Source organism: Nymphalis io, chromosome Z (assembly GCF_905147045.1).
Source record: "Nymphalis io chromosome Z, ilAglIoxx1.1, whole genome shotgun sequence".
Classification (NCBI taxonomy): Eukaryota; Metazoa; Arthropoda; class Insecta; order Lepidoptera; family Nymphalidae; genus Nymphalis; species Nymphalis io.
In genome coordinates this window covers 1,052,175-1,065,803 of record NC_065918.1, presented here as the reverse complement: position 1 = coordinate 1,065,803, position 13,629 = coordinate 1,052,175, and the positions used below count along the sequence as shown (strand labels likewise).

General features: G+C 32.7%; 2 protein-coding genes across 3 annotated transcripts; one reads left to right on the top strand and one right to left on the bottom strand.

Moving 5' to 3' along the window:
• Positions 1-2,314: 2,314 nt before the first annotated feature.
• Positions 2,315-7,877, bottom strand: LOC126780217 (OCIA domain-containing protein 1). 2 transcript variants are annotated; one of them, XM_050504497.1, is made up of 6 exons: positions 7,678-7,877; positions 6,666-6,792; positions 4,672-4,846; positions 4,035-4,177; positions 3,225-3,333; positions 2,315-2,974 (listed from the first exon to the last, which is right to left on the bottom strand). In XM_050504497.1, the coding sequence occupies exons 1-6, from the start codon at positions 7,774-7,776 to the stop codon at positions 2,881-2,883; spliced, it is 747 nt and encodes a 248-aa protein (XP_050360454.1). In that variant the 5' UTR covers positions 7,777-7,877; the 3' UTR covers positions 2,315-2,880. The 2 variants fall into 2 exon arrangements, with proteins under 2 accessions (XP_050360454.1, XP_050360455.1); XM_050504498.1 differs by lacking the exons at positions 6,666-6,792; positions 7,678-7,877 and adding exons at positions 5,335-5,461; positions 5,529-5,694.
• Positions 7,878-8,141: 264 nt separating this feature from the next.
• LOC126780205 (uncharacterized) lies at positions 8,142-11,676 on the top strand. The gene is made up of 4 exons (XM_050504473.1): positions 8,142-8,395; positions 8,467-9,084; positions 9,307-9,797; positions 11,544-11,676. The coding sequence occupies exons 1-4, from the start codon at positions 8,194-8,196 to the stop codon at positions 11,580-11,582; spliced, it is 1,350 nt and encodes a 449-aa protein (XP_050360430.1). The 5' UTR covers positions 8,142-8,193; the 3' UTR covers positions 11,583-11,676.
• The last annotated feature ends 1,953 nt before the right edge of the window (positions 11,677-13,629 follow it).

The window sequence follows — 13,629 nt, the reverse complement described above, 5'->3', positions numbered from 1 at the left end:
GGGTAAATACCTACTTCGAGGAAAAAAAACCCTTACAGTAGACAATTCTTCATCGTTTTTAAATTATAGTTGTTAAAATATTTAAACAATTTTAATAAACAAGCATTTGTGACTTCAGTTTGTATAAAATAAATTTGTATATTTGCTTGTGTACTTGTATTTGTTTTGGCTCTACTTTTTGTTTTATATCCAAGGTCTTTATTGCTAAGGCTTCTAGGCTTCTCCACATTCCCTTGAGAATTGCGTGCGAACCGCGAATAACGACTGTAGAACAATTTCACGCACGTATTTTGCTAGAGTGAGACAGCAAACAGTTCTTGCCGCAACAAGCGGATTGATTGGCGTGTTTCGCGTCCCCACTCTCCCAAAAGTTCGCGTCTGGTTCACGCTATAGTTCACATAAATTCGAAGACTACGTGCAATTGTTCTACACTCATTGTTCGCGGATTCGATCGCGATTCTCACAGGAATGTAGAGGCCTTTAACTAAATGTTAAGTACCTATACTAATGTAAATTAAATCACGATATTGTCTTAATTTTATGTGCAATGATGGGTATGTAGTAAGATATAAATTATACTATGATTTATTATGTTTAACAAAAGAATGCTACATAAATGTAGCTATTAGAAATGATTCATGACATACAAACTTTACTTTTTTATTTTGTTGTTAACATTTTTTTTTATTAATCATTTCTGCTTAAAGCTTCAGATAATCAAACAAAAATTTCAAAATTAGAATGTTAGTGACACTGTCCCATATATGTACATAATATGTTGAAATTTATTTAACATGTATTAAGCATAATACATTTCGTTAGTTGACATTTAAATTAAAAAAGTAAAGTGTGAATCAAATAATAAACATGCAACTTTGCATGTATTCATTGTAGAATACACTTTTTTGTTATTAAAAATGTTAGATAATACTATGACCATCCCATAGTATATTTATAGTTAATTGAATTATAAGATTATTTTGAGTATAGAAAGATTGTAAACTTTCTTTAGTCAATTTATAAATGGTGATATACATTTTGTTTACATAATTTTATAAAAATTATATTATAATAGATAATAACAATATTAATATAATGTTCTTTGACTGATACTTCATGAATTTAATTTTAGTTCAATAAAAATAACAATAATTTTTATGCATATTCAAGAATTTAATTTGCAATGTTGTAAAAGATTACTATCACTAATAATAATGTCCTCAGGACCACTTTTGGCCACGGCGGCCAATTCCAAAAGAAGCAACTGCGCAGGACATATTATAGTGCACAAGTGTTTGCGCAAATGCAGGTGCAGAGTGCACTATTCCCTAACTCTCATAATCCGACGGGGCGGTAATCCGACACGACCGGATAGAGTTTAGGCGCAGGACCAATGGCTTTACGTGCTTTCTGAGGCACGGGAGAGTACACACTCTCAACTTCCAGACTCTGGGCAGACACAGAATTTTCGACAGAAAAACCTAAAACTTTTTCCTGACCCAATCTAGGATTTGAATCCGTCCTGGATTCTCAGGGTCTGTGGCCTTATATCTAGCCACTAGACCAACGAGGCAGTCAAACCATTACATGACTACTGTTGATGCAAAGTGATTATGTTCTTGTTTCATTGGTATAATATTTTGTTTTTTCTCTGTTCAATTTTTAAGCATTAAATCGTAAATAAAAAATATAATGGCCACATAAACTTCTAAATGTTGGACGAAGAGATATATTATAAAATTATTGACTTGCCATTACAACTGTTTCTTAAAACATCACATTTTTAGGGTGTGCTTGCTTTAATTTAATTGCAATATTGTTGTAATTATTTGAGTTAGGGATGGTCGTAGGGTGTAGTCATGTTATATAGTTGTATTTGTTATTTGAATTATTTTCTGTTTAGTTTATTTTTTATTATAATAAAGTGTTTAAAAATGTGGTTTATTTAAGCTGTGTATTTTATTTAAAGTTTTCCTTTGTAAAATATTAAGATTTAATGCAATGCGAAGATTTATTTCAAATTATGTTGCAGAAGCGAATGTTTTGATCGCAAGAGCTACTTTATAGTGATTTATAGAAATAAATCAGGCATATTTCAATAATTCACACAAATTATTATTAAAAGTAAAAGGAGCCGATTAATCACCTAAATTTATAATAGACTGCTATTATATACAGTAAGCTGACTACCGATTTTGCCCCAATTGGTGATTATACATAAAAATTATAGTAACTAAAACTACATATTTTCCAGTGTAATTACAGATGGTAAAAATTAGTCTTAGTAAAAAAAACCAAATAAAACACCGAAAATAAACCCTTATCTACTTTATTACTTACATTCACATTACTAACCTATAAACAAAATTATGCTGTAGCAAATAGCAATGCAAGAACATTAGAATTATGAAGAATTTTATCATTATATTATATTGCTTTCTTTTCACCAAACATTACTTGTACAAAACTGTATATTTATAATCAGTGTATATGAAATTAATTACATGAAACATTGTATATAATTTGACTATTAACGGTTGCATAAAGGCACAATATGGCTGTGATACAGCTACCACAGTTGTGAGTTGTAACATTTGTAAATACTTTAACATGGAAAATTACTTACATTTTAAATATATTTTTCTATTATTGCTGTTAATAAGGCAATGAAATGACACTTCATACAATTAAACCTGGCTTCAACGGGACTAGCAATGGAAATACTTCATATTGACATTCGAATCTCCTTTTTGTTGTTTTATACTAATGTTTGCAAGCCATCTACTTCCTAATTGGCTCATATTATTTAAATTTATTTTTAAGAAAATTCTTATAGATTCTACATTACTAGTACTGTGCTTGTAAATTTAGAATTGTTTTTATTCCATAATATCACCATATTTGTTTGTAGATGATGATTGAGGTGGAGCTGGCTGAGTTCTGCTTACTGATGGTACTATGTTGGGTTCCATTCTGAAATTGTATATAGTAATTATTAAGCTCCTATATTAAACATACTACATAATTATCATTTTTGACAACATTAGGCGTAATTATTGTTTTTTGTTACATTTTTGATTTTGCCAATTATATTGATTTTCTTATTTTAAAGTTTTATAAAGATGAAGAATGACCCACAGTAATTTTGTAAATTTTTATGATATATTATTATTTGATTTAATTATATATTTTTCCACATTTTTTTCATATTAAAATATCTCACTTGTATGGGTCTTGGCGGGAATCAGAGTACTCGGTGCGATTTTTGCGACGTAGCTCGTCATAGGACAGGATAGGCCTTGAGGGTGTGCCCTCTGGAATATTGGATGAACCTGAAATAAAGTATAAAATTTATATTCTGTTAATACTTTCCTTTTTAACATATGCTTTTAACATTATCAGACACTTAATATTTTTGCTAAAATAAATAGTTTTTATAAATTATTAAAGCAAATAGCGTCTAAGTGAATGCAGTTGCAGGGCCTACTCAAAATCAAAATACTTTATTAAGCATTATACTTATTGGTTGTCAAATTAAAAACTACCACCGATTAGAAAAGGAAATACCATGAAGAACTGGCGAAAGAAACTCTGTGGGTTTTTTTATCATGTCTTATTAACACTTTTTAGTGTAAAAATAAATAAATAGCAGAAATACTGACTATGCAGTCGAGTAACTCGAGTATTTAGTTTGTGTTTGTTCCTTGTACCAATATTATGAGTAGAGTATAGAGTATCACATTTTCTCACAAAATTATTAATATTTTAATTTCTTTAAATTCACATTCAATTACTTCAGAATATATACAATGATAAGATTATAAGGATTTTTATTGTAATCTGAGTTGCTTTATATAAAATTATATATTTTATTTTAATTAGTGAAAATTCCAGGTGTTCAAGTTATACTTTCAATAAAGCTATAATAATAACAACTTTTTCTGTCCGTCTATCTGAGACAATCTATCTTTATATTATATGAACAATACACAAAATGAAAAATTGCAAAAACATCTACTAAAAAAATCATTACCTGAATCAGAACCTGGTCTAAATGAGTCGTCATTAAAGAGTGGGCGATCTGTATCGAGATCTAAGGAACTACCGGGACCAGCATCGGAATACACATCGTCAGATGTAGCTCCAAACATGGTTGGAGTACGTTTCGGAACTATCCTGTTAAATAAATAGTGATAAAATGCCTTCTGATTCTTTTTGAAATTATTTTACTAAGGCAGATGAGCCAATGGGCCTTTGATGATAAATGGTCACTTTCACTGCAAGAAGAGTAAACTACTCATACAGCCAACTTGATATCTAAAGATATATCATACAAACAATTCCATTCAATAATTGTCAATCCTTCAAAAAATCAATAACTAAATTGGTAAGTGAAAAATTTAAGGGATGAAATTAATTTTGCATCATTATTTAAAAAAATGACATGTTTACTTTCTAAATGTAGGATTAGCCTGGATACATGTCTTTTCATCCTTGTCCTTGATTGATAAAACCTTAAATTATGGAACATCTTATTCTGATAACAAAAAACATTTATGTGAATTTGTATCTCACATTGTTTTTTTTTACTTTTCACTATACATAATGAATCTTCGCTCCATTTATTTAGTATAGTTAACTAAATTTAAAATTCACACAGATTTTCATACCCCAGCCTCCCTTGCTTTTTCTCTCTCAACAGTTGTCCTATGTAGCTGTTAGGTATCGCCATAAGCTTCTCAGCACAGGCGCGCTGGTAAGACAGTTTGCCAAGGAAGTAGCCGACAATCACAGCCAATGTCACTTTAGGAATAGCACCAAAACGAGGGTTTGGTTTAAGGGTACCTGGATGCAATAAATAGAAATAGAATTATTTAATTTGGTTACAGAAGTTTTTAATACCTAACATGAATGTACCACCTACAAATCTTAATATTCAGTCCTACCCTTGTATACCTTACACAGCCCCCTTGTTTATGTAAAGGGCTCGCAAGGCCTTTACTTAAAAATACAAATCAGTGATGTTAGGCAAAGCCACTAAACCGAGCCTACTGATCTGGACTCGGCCTAGTCGGATTAATATAGTGGTACAATGTATGTAATATTAGACATCGAAATTTTATTTCTTTTAAACTATACATAATTATTAGTGAAGTGATATTTTAACTATATCAGAAATATCAGAGTTTTGTAATATAATTAAAATTATAAACAAAACTAATGTTCCTATAAGCTATTCTTGGTATATCCTAAGCGGCAGAATTTAGATAGTAATTAATAGACCGTGTTTTTTATAGAAACCTGCATAAATATTTATTTATATTAATCCTGACCTTTCTGTACACCAAAAAACGCCGTTAGACCGAATGCAGTACCCAAAGGCAAGGAACGTTGAAAGAAGCTTTCAGTATTGCATTCCTGAAGTACTCGTAGCTCGTCCTGCGAGAACTTGTACGGCGCCTGAACAACCACACTATTAAAAATCAGGTCATATTTTTGCCCGGACATTTAACGAACAAAACCTTACCGTCGGAGCCTGCGGTACTACAGGAGAGGTTGTAGTTCCATCCTCATAACCGAATAAGTTTGTATCACTCATATTTATTACAGTATAAGCCGGCTTGATTTTTGTTCATGTGATTATCCCAAAATATGATTTCGAAAGAAATGACAATTGATAAAAATAAATGTAATCTGACATTTGACATAATTTTGACAATTGAAATTGATACGCCAATGATGTTGCCACCTTGTTATAATATATGTAATTCATAATATAATATATAAAAATTCTTGAAATTATTGCAGACTACTTTTAATTTTCGCGATGTATGTTGTCTATTTCATAAGTTACATTTTGACTATTACATCAAAAGAGTTGTTGAATCCGCAGTAGCTGTTGAACACCTATTAAACTCGAACCACGCTACACAATGTTGATAAGTCGACAGATATTACACTATGAAAATGTAGGGAAAAATTAAAAAAAAACAAGATAGCGGTTAAAACCCAAATAATATGTATGAAAAAAAAAAACATTTTTCTTTTTAGGTATACTGAGAGACAAGTTGCTCCTACGAACCTTTGCAAATTTCAGTAGAATAATAACGTAAACTGAAATTTCTTTGTTTTTGATGTTTCTTTATTCAGAAATTAAATAAATTTACATCTAACCAAAACTTCAGCTCAAACTATAGCCCATACAAAAGCTTTTGCCGATTTTACGTAGTAATACGTATACATGATAATTATATCAAATCCGTAATTTTATCAAAGGTGTAGAGGTAATAAAAATTTGACTTTATTTATATAAAATTATTTAGAATTCTTAGTCGGATTATTCTCTAAATGGTATTGCCGCATAATTTTTCCAAGATGACTGTTGGCAGGTAGACGTCGAAGCTTTAATTCGCATTCAGAGATATAAGATAAACGTCCAAAGGAATAACCAAAGAAAGCAGCTAACATAACCTTGGGTGCAGCACCAAAATGCGGGTTTTTTCTCAGGATACCTAGAACAAACATTCACAGAAGTAAGAAAGAGGATAGAACGTCACTGAACCAATTAATTAAAAAATAAATAAACAAGTTACATATTTCCTATTCTTACTTCTATGAAGTTCTTACTGCATATCTCATAATACTAATAAAAAAATAATCTTACCATTTTTAACACCAGCGTAAGTGATGGCAGCAAAAAAAGTACTAAACGGTAAGCAGCGCTGGTAGAAACTTTCTTTGTCACATTCTTCGAGTGCTTTAATTTCTTCCTGCGTAAACTCGTAATAGCGCTACAAACGACAATTACATTTAATTAATAAAAATAAAGTCCTCAAGACCGATTTCAGCCACGGTGGCCAATCTCGATTAGCCAACTGCGCAGGACATATTATAGTGCGCAAACACAGGTGCACCATCTATTCCCTAAGTCTCATCTCAATCCGATGGGACAGCAATCCGACACGACCGGAAAGTGTTCAGGCGCAAGACCAACGGCTTTATGTGCTTTCCGAGGCACAGGAGTGTACAACTTCAACTTCGAGACTCCAGGCTGCTAATAAAAAAAATCGGCAGAAAAACTCCAACTTTTTTTGGCCCGACCTGGGATTTGAACCCAGGACCTCCGGGTCTGCGGCCTTACATCAAGCCACTAGACTGACTCGTTTAAAATGTAATTACTAACGAATAGCATAAACTTATATTGTCTTCTTAAATGTAATTCGAATACAGTGGACCTGAAAATTAAATTCAAATAATAAATCACACAGTAACAGTAACAGCCTGTGAATGTCCCAAAGCTGGGCTAAGGCCTCTTCTCTTTTTTTGAGGAGAAGGTTTTGGAGCTCATTCTACTGTTTCCATGCTGCTTCAATGCATGTTGGTGGAATACACATGTGGCAGAATTTCAGTGAAATTAGACACATGCAACCTGCATGTGTCCTCATAATGTTTTTCTTCACCGTCATGCACAAGATGAATTAATATAATAAACACAAATTAGGCGCATGAAAATTCAGTGTTACTTGCCCGGGTTTAAATCCACAATCGTCGGTTAAGATCCACGCGTTTTAACCACTGAGCCATCTCGGCTTTTTTTAGAAAATAAATCATAAACATCCTCATCATCAACTTTATTCAAAATATTTTGTTTATTCAGAGGAAATATATGTACTCACCAAAGGATGCGTTACGTTCTTTATAGGAGGACACGACCATTTAGCTTGAGCTTCATCGTTGCATTCCTCCTCATTTTTATTTTTATTATTATCAATCATTACGGTGTAATTCACTTCATCGTAAAAGTAGAAAGGGTTTTATTTTTTCTATAAAAATTAAATAAAATCAAAAAATTTCATTTTCTTAAATATGAATTATTTGACAAATCCGAAACATCTCAAAACAAGTTTTTTTCAACAAAATTTTAATAATTTAATCCAGCCAGTATTTTGTATGAAAGCACATATTTCATATAATATGGTGTTTTGTTTTTCTAAATGAGGTTCGTCTCATCATAAATAAGAAAACCATAATCAATAAGTTTTTTAAAAGATTTGAAGTAGTTACAATTGTCGTATTTATTTATACTCAAAGTTTAAATGTCAAATTTGTAGTCACATACCTATTATAATTATGTTGCGAATTTTAATTATTATTTCACGGAATCGTTTGATTACAAAGTAAATGCGTTAATAATGACCCAGTATTTAGTAATCCTGTTAGCATATGTGGTTGCGCTGAAAGCCGCCCGCTATGGTGATTACTCGGGGGTTCAGATGCCGCATTACAACATAGAATATGAAAACAAAGAACCGGCACCTTTAACAGATGAATATTCAGACCGGTCTCCTGATGCTGCGGCATATTTTGACTATAAGTATGAAGAAGAGCCTCGAGGTTAGTGTATATTTTTAACAGCTCAATAAATAAGTGAGAATATTATAATTAATGCTATCGACAAATTTCAGACAAAATCGGGACTTCAGACGGAGATCATGTATGGCAAAAGATGAGTAAAAAGAGGAAAAGGCCACCGAAAGAACCACGTGATAAAATAGAAATTGATGAAAGTGACTTCGGTACTATTCCCAAATTTAAACCAAACCATCGTTTTCCGAAACATCAGACCCGTCTCAAAGATTTACATAAACAAAATGACAGACGACTTTTTAAATACCATCGAAGTCGTAACGATGAAAATGGGGATTTAGATATTAAAAATGAGCATACAATAAATAAGGATCGGTCGAAGGATGATAATAGAATAGATTTAGAAAAATTTGAATTTAGAGATACAACAAGGAGAATAGCAAGAAGAAAACCACGTGACAGAACAATAAATCATGAAATATTAGACAGAGATGACCAATCAGACTACATAGGGATGGACAACGAAGAGGATTCGACAGATATTGATTATGAGAGAATAAGAAATCTACAAACGACAATGCCGAGGCCTCCTGGATCCATTCCTGATTTGATTAAAATGAATCAAAAGAACTCACAAGAATATGATCAATATTACGATATGAAAAGAGTCAATAGAATGAAAAATAAGTTACCAGGCCTCTTTCGCCAGACTAAAGGTAATTAAAATCAATTTTATTATATACTTGTAAAATCTTTGTTATTGAATCTAGCCGCAATATTTATACTATTCTAAATTTTATTCAATTAACTTTTATTACAATTTATTGAGACTTTTTTGTTACAATTATTCGTGTTTGGTGCTCAATATTCAAGCAAAAAACTTCGCTATAAAAATGCGCCAGAAACGTTTAGGTAATAGTAAGTTTGTGTGTGCTCAGCATCAACGATCATCATGGAGCCAACGAGTACTCGCCAACTCCAAGATTTTTCTTACCGACGTGCTAACATTCCCGAAAAACTAAAAAATGAATTTGTAACTGAAGCAATGCCAACTTACTCAATATCAACGCAAAATTTAGACGAGACAACGTTGCAAAAAGCAACGTCGACAGAAGCACCTATTTCGATGGGTTCCACTGATTTATCTTTAGCGGAGAAGTCTAGGCTGTCAATCCTCAAGAAGGCCCAAAAAAAGGAGAGTTTAGGAAATATAACTCGGACTACAAAGCCCCCGGTTTTGATGCAAGTTACGCAGCAGATGCACACAATGGTGATGGTTGAACACCCGAAGAAAGATGTACTATTTCGAGCCCGAGCAGTTTTTGACGACTCACCCGAAAGGATCGCACGTGCAAAGACTTTAATGCGTCGCAAACTGGTATCTGGAGCAAGGAGAATCGAAGATCTGATTGATAATTGGGACGAGATGGTTTGTGATTATATTGATGTCTCTCTACTGGATAATGGCGATAAACATCATGCGTCTCTTAATCTTAAAATAATCTTGCTAAGTGTAATTATCTGCTTAATTAGTAAAGATCTTGCTTAAATAAACGCTGTTGATTCTCATAAAACATGTTAATTATGCACAAGTATGTTTATCAACTGTATATAAACAGTTAGTACCTAACATATTACTTAGAACATGTTTAACTTAGCATACATAAAAAAAATTAATATAGCAATGAATCTACAATTAATATAGATTTTAAAAAGAGATCATTATCTGTAAATAACATATTATATTTTTAATTAAAAAAATTAAATTCACAGAAACTATAAAGATTATGTAATAATTATTTTATTAAGGTAGCAGGGGCATACTTGCAATACTCTACAACAGACTATATTGTTATTTTCCTGAGTAGTCATTTTAGTTACAAAAATTCAAAAATCTTCAGAAAAATTAATACTTTTAAATCGAATGTTAAAACAGTATAAAAAGAGATTTGCCTCCGCCACTCGCCGCGATGTAATTAAAATTTTTTTATTTTAATAATTTTTGACCAAACATCGCATCTTCTAATATTTCTCTGATTTAAAAGTAAAAAAATAAAATATTTTAATGCAATTTGTAAGCCTAGTTTTTATTTGGTTAAGAAAGTCGACGAATCTTTGTTCGTATAATATAATCAACAGAGTATAATCTGTTGATTATATTTCCTACTAATGAATGAAATATTAAATTAAATTGTGGCAATTAAATTTAAGAAATTAATTTGAACATAGATTCAGTCGTGTTTGATGGATTGCGTTCAATTCAATCACTTTAATTTTATACCTTAGTCAGAGATTTTCGGAATCAAGATTAGTGTTATTTCCAATGATAGTTTTATTGTTTGAATTTTATTGTTATAACGTTTTACAAATATTAAAAATATATAATAATTACAAAAAGTAATAGGTTGTAACGCTCTAATTTTAATCTCGGTATAGATGAATTTAAAATAGCCTCGAAATAATTATAATACCTACATTGTAATTATATGTTCTTTAGATACACTTATCTCAACAAGGGTAGCAGTATAAATAGCTTTGGCTTTCTTTGAGTGATGTCAGCTTTAAGGGGCACTCAAAGTTATTCAAATCAGAGTACCAATTACGATTCGCTGGACGAAGACCGAATGTTATCTCTCAAAGTAATTACGTTGGCTAATAAAAAAACGTGGCCTTCATAGGACGCCCATCAGATGTGAAACAACTAAATTGATCGTTCTTGAAATAATTTATAAAAAATATCCGTATATGAACAAATAATAAATATGTTTTTGTCTTTCTACTAACTACTATGTTTGTGACGTCACAAAAGTTTCGATCTAAATATTTGACAAACAACGAAACGAACGAAATATCTACAATCTAGAATTTAGACTTAAGTAGATATAGAGTATACAAATCATAATCAATGAAAACTCTTGGCTCATAATCAACTAAAAGCATTACCTAAATAAAAACGACATTTCATGTATGTAGTTTTCATTTAATAAAATTATACTCGGATTTTCATGTTGATTACAGACGTCGGTAAAAAGAGAATCATGCATATTTTTAAAATTAAGATACTCGTAGGAACATGATTTATGCAAGCTTGGGGAATGCTTAAAACAATGCATTTTTTATCACAGATTTTATTGAAGTAATTATTAATTTAAAAAATAAGTAATTTATTTTACAGAAGTGGTTACTATCGCAAGCGTGGCTGAAAGAGAATTGAAGGCTCTCTTAGGGCATCGACAAAGGAAAGAGGTGTCCTCTCCCCTTCCAGGCGCCCTTCCAATAACATTCCCTCCCAACGCAGTGATTCCGGCACTTGACGACGAGTGGGGAAGCTTTATACGAAACAATTCAATGAGAATTAAACATATGACGATTGTTCTTGTAATCTCTTTAATAAATTGTTTCATATATTATGGACATTTTGATTGTTATTCTAAATGAATCGTCAAAAAATCGACTTTAATAAACTTATTGGTGAAATAATAATAATAATAATCTTCTCGAATGTGTTTAGACACGATCCGTCGCTGTCCGATAAAAAATATATGATCCATGATGTTTGATTACACCGTTTATCTAATGCCATATGATATATATAATGAAGATTTTTTTATTTGTCTTAAAAATAATGCCAAATGATGCCAAGTGAGATGATGTGCGGATCTTTCTTTAAAACAAAGAAGTCGTTAAATCCTCGTATCATCATATCTAAGTTTATATGATAAAATATATATAATTAGTGTGCAGTGATATTTAATACACGTTCACTCGTTTTTTTTTCAAAGTATCGATAATTTGTAATTTGCATGAGTTTGTATATGTAATGGCAGTGTCAGAATCCTGGAGGTAGGGCTGAATGAATTTAATTTCCTTTATTTAAAAAAATATGTTATATTTGAGTTTTAAAATTGCTGTTTCAAATGAAGTTTTGGTTTGAAAGACCGACGACTTCTGGCAAAGAAGCTAGCTACTACCGATATATTTTAGGTTAGAAGCTAAAATGTATCTTTTTAAGGGAACAAATTATATTAAAATTTGTATTATTAACATTTGTATCCAGACATAATTAATATGTGGGCACACACGGGTTTTATCTGCGTATAACTTAAAGAAATCACTAAGAGCAGACTTATAATATTTCAGTAAATAGGTACAACACTTTTAGTTTTATTTTCGTGGTATATTAGTATTTATTGGAATTCGCCGGATCCGGATCTAGATAGAGCAACATATAATTGGCCATGAGAAAAACAGAATTCCCTTAAATCTATCAGACTTACTTTAATTTCTTTCCCTGTGCTTTATTTATTGTGACTGCAAACGATACTTCCACAGGAAATTGTGTCCTTTTAAGCCTGAAAGGTAGATAAATCTGTGTATTTAAAAAATAAGTTCTTATTAGAGGAGGAAAGGCATTTACGCCTGCCGCCCGGACACGACCGGGACGGGTATGTGGGACTCACGGGGCAGAAGGCCATCGTCCTACCCACTAAAACCTCCTCGTTTCCTTCTCACCGCATGGTGGCGGGGTTACGGGCACGCGTTAGCACACCACCGCGACCCCACCTGCGGCCGTCGCTTTGGGTGAGCGACCCACCTGTTGTTTTTTATTGAGGTTTTCTCCTCTCGACCCGGCCGGTGAAGGCAAGGCCCTCGGTCCCACCACAGGCTGGCGCCTGGATGGGGAAACGAGTTTGAGAAGGCGGTGACCGAAGTCTGTCCGCCCAGCATCGACACCGAAACTGGACGAACCCTTCTCCCTCCTCCTCTACTCCTCTACTCCTGTCTCCGGCAGCCCGAGAGGACTCCAGAGACCAACTCCTCCTCTCTCCGGCGGCCCAAAAGGACCACGGAGTCCTCCTATTTGCCACGAAGCCGCTCGCTGGTCCACTCTGCGCAACAGAGAAGTCCCAGGAGCGGCCCGCGACACTTCCGCCGCGTCAGTCTCAGCCGCGATCGACAAGCATTCCGGAAAAACATCGGATTGCTGGTCGACCCCGTTGCCCAGGGTGCACCACGTGGAGGTGACTGACATGCACCCCTATTATCAACTAACTGACCAAGTATAAATTTAACAAAACAATAAGAAATATGTGTGGTGACGAAACTAAATACCTATCTAACTTATAACTTTAACTTACAAAGTTATTTACAAACCAAAATAAATACTTAATACTTACTTATGAGTTTTTACACAAACAACAACCGACACAACTATCTGTTGAAATATGTCAAAATTATAAAAAGTACTAAGGTAGGTGAGT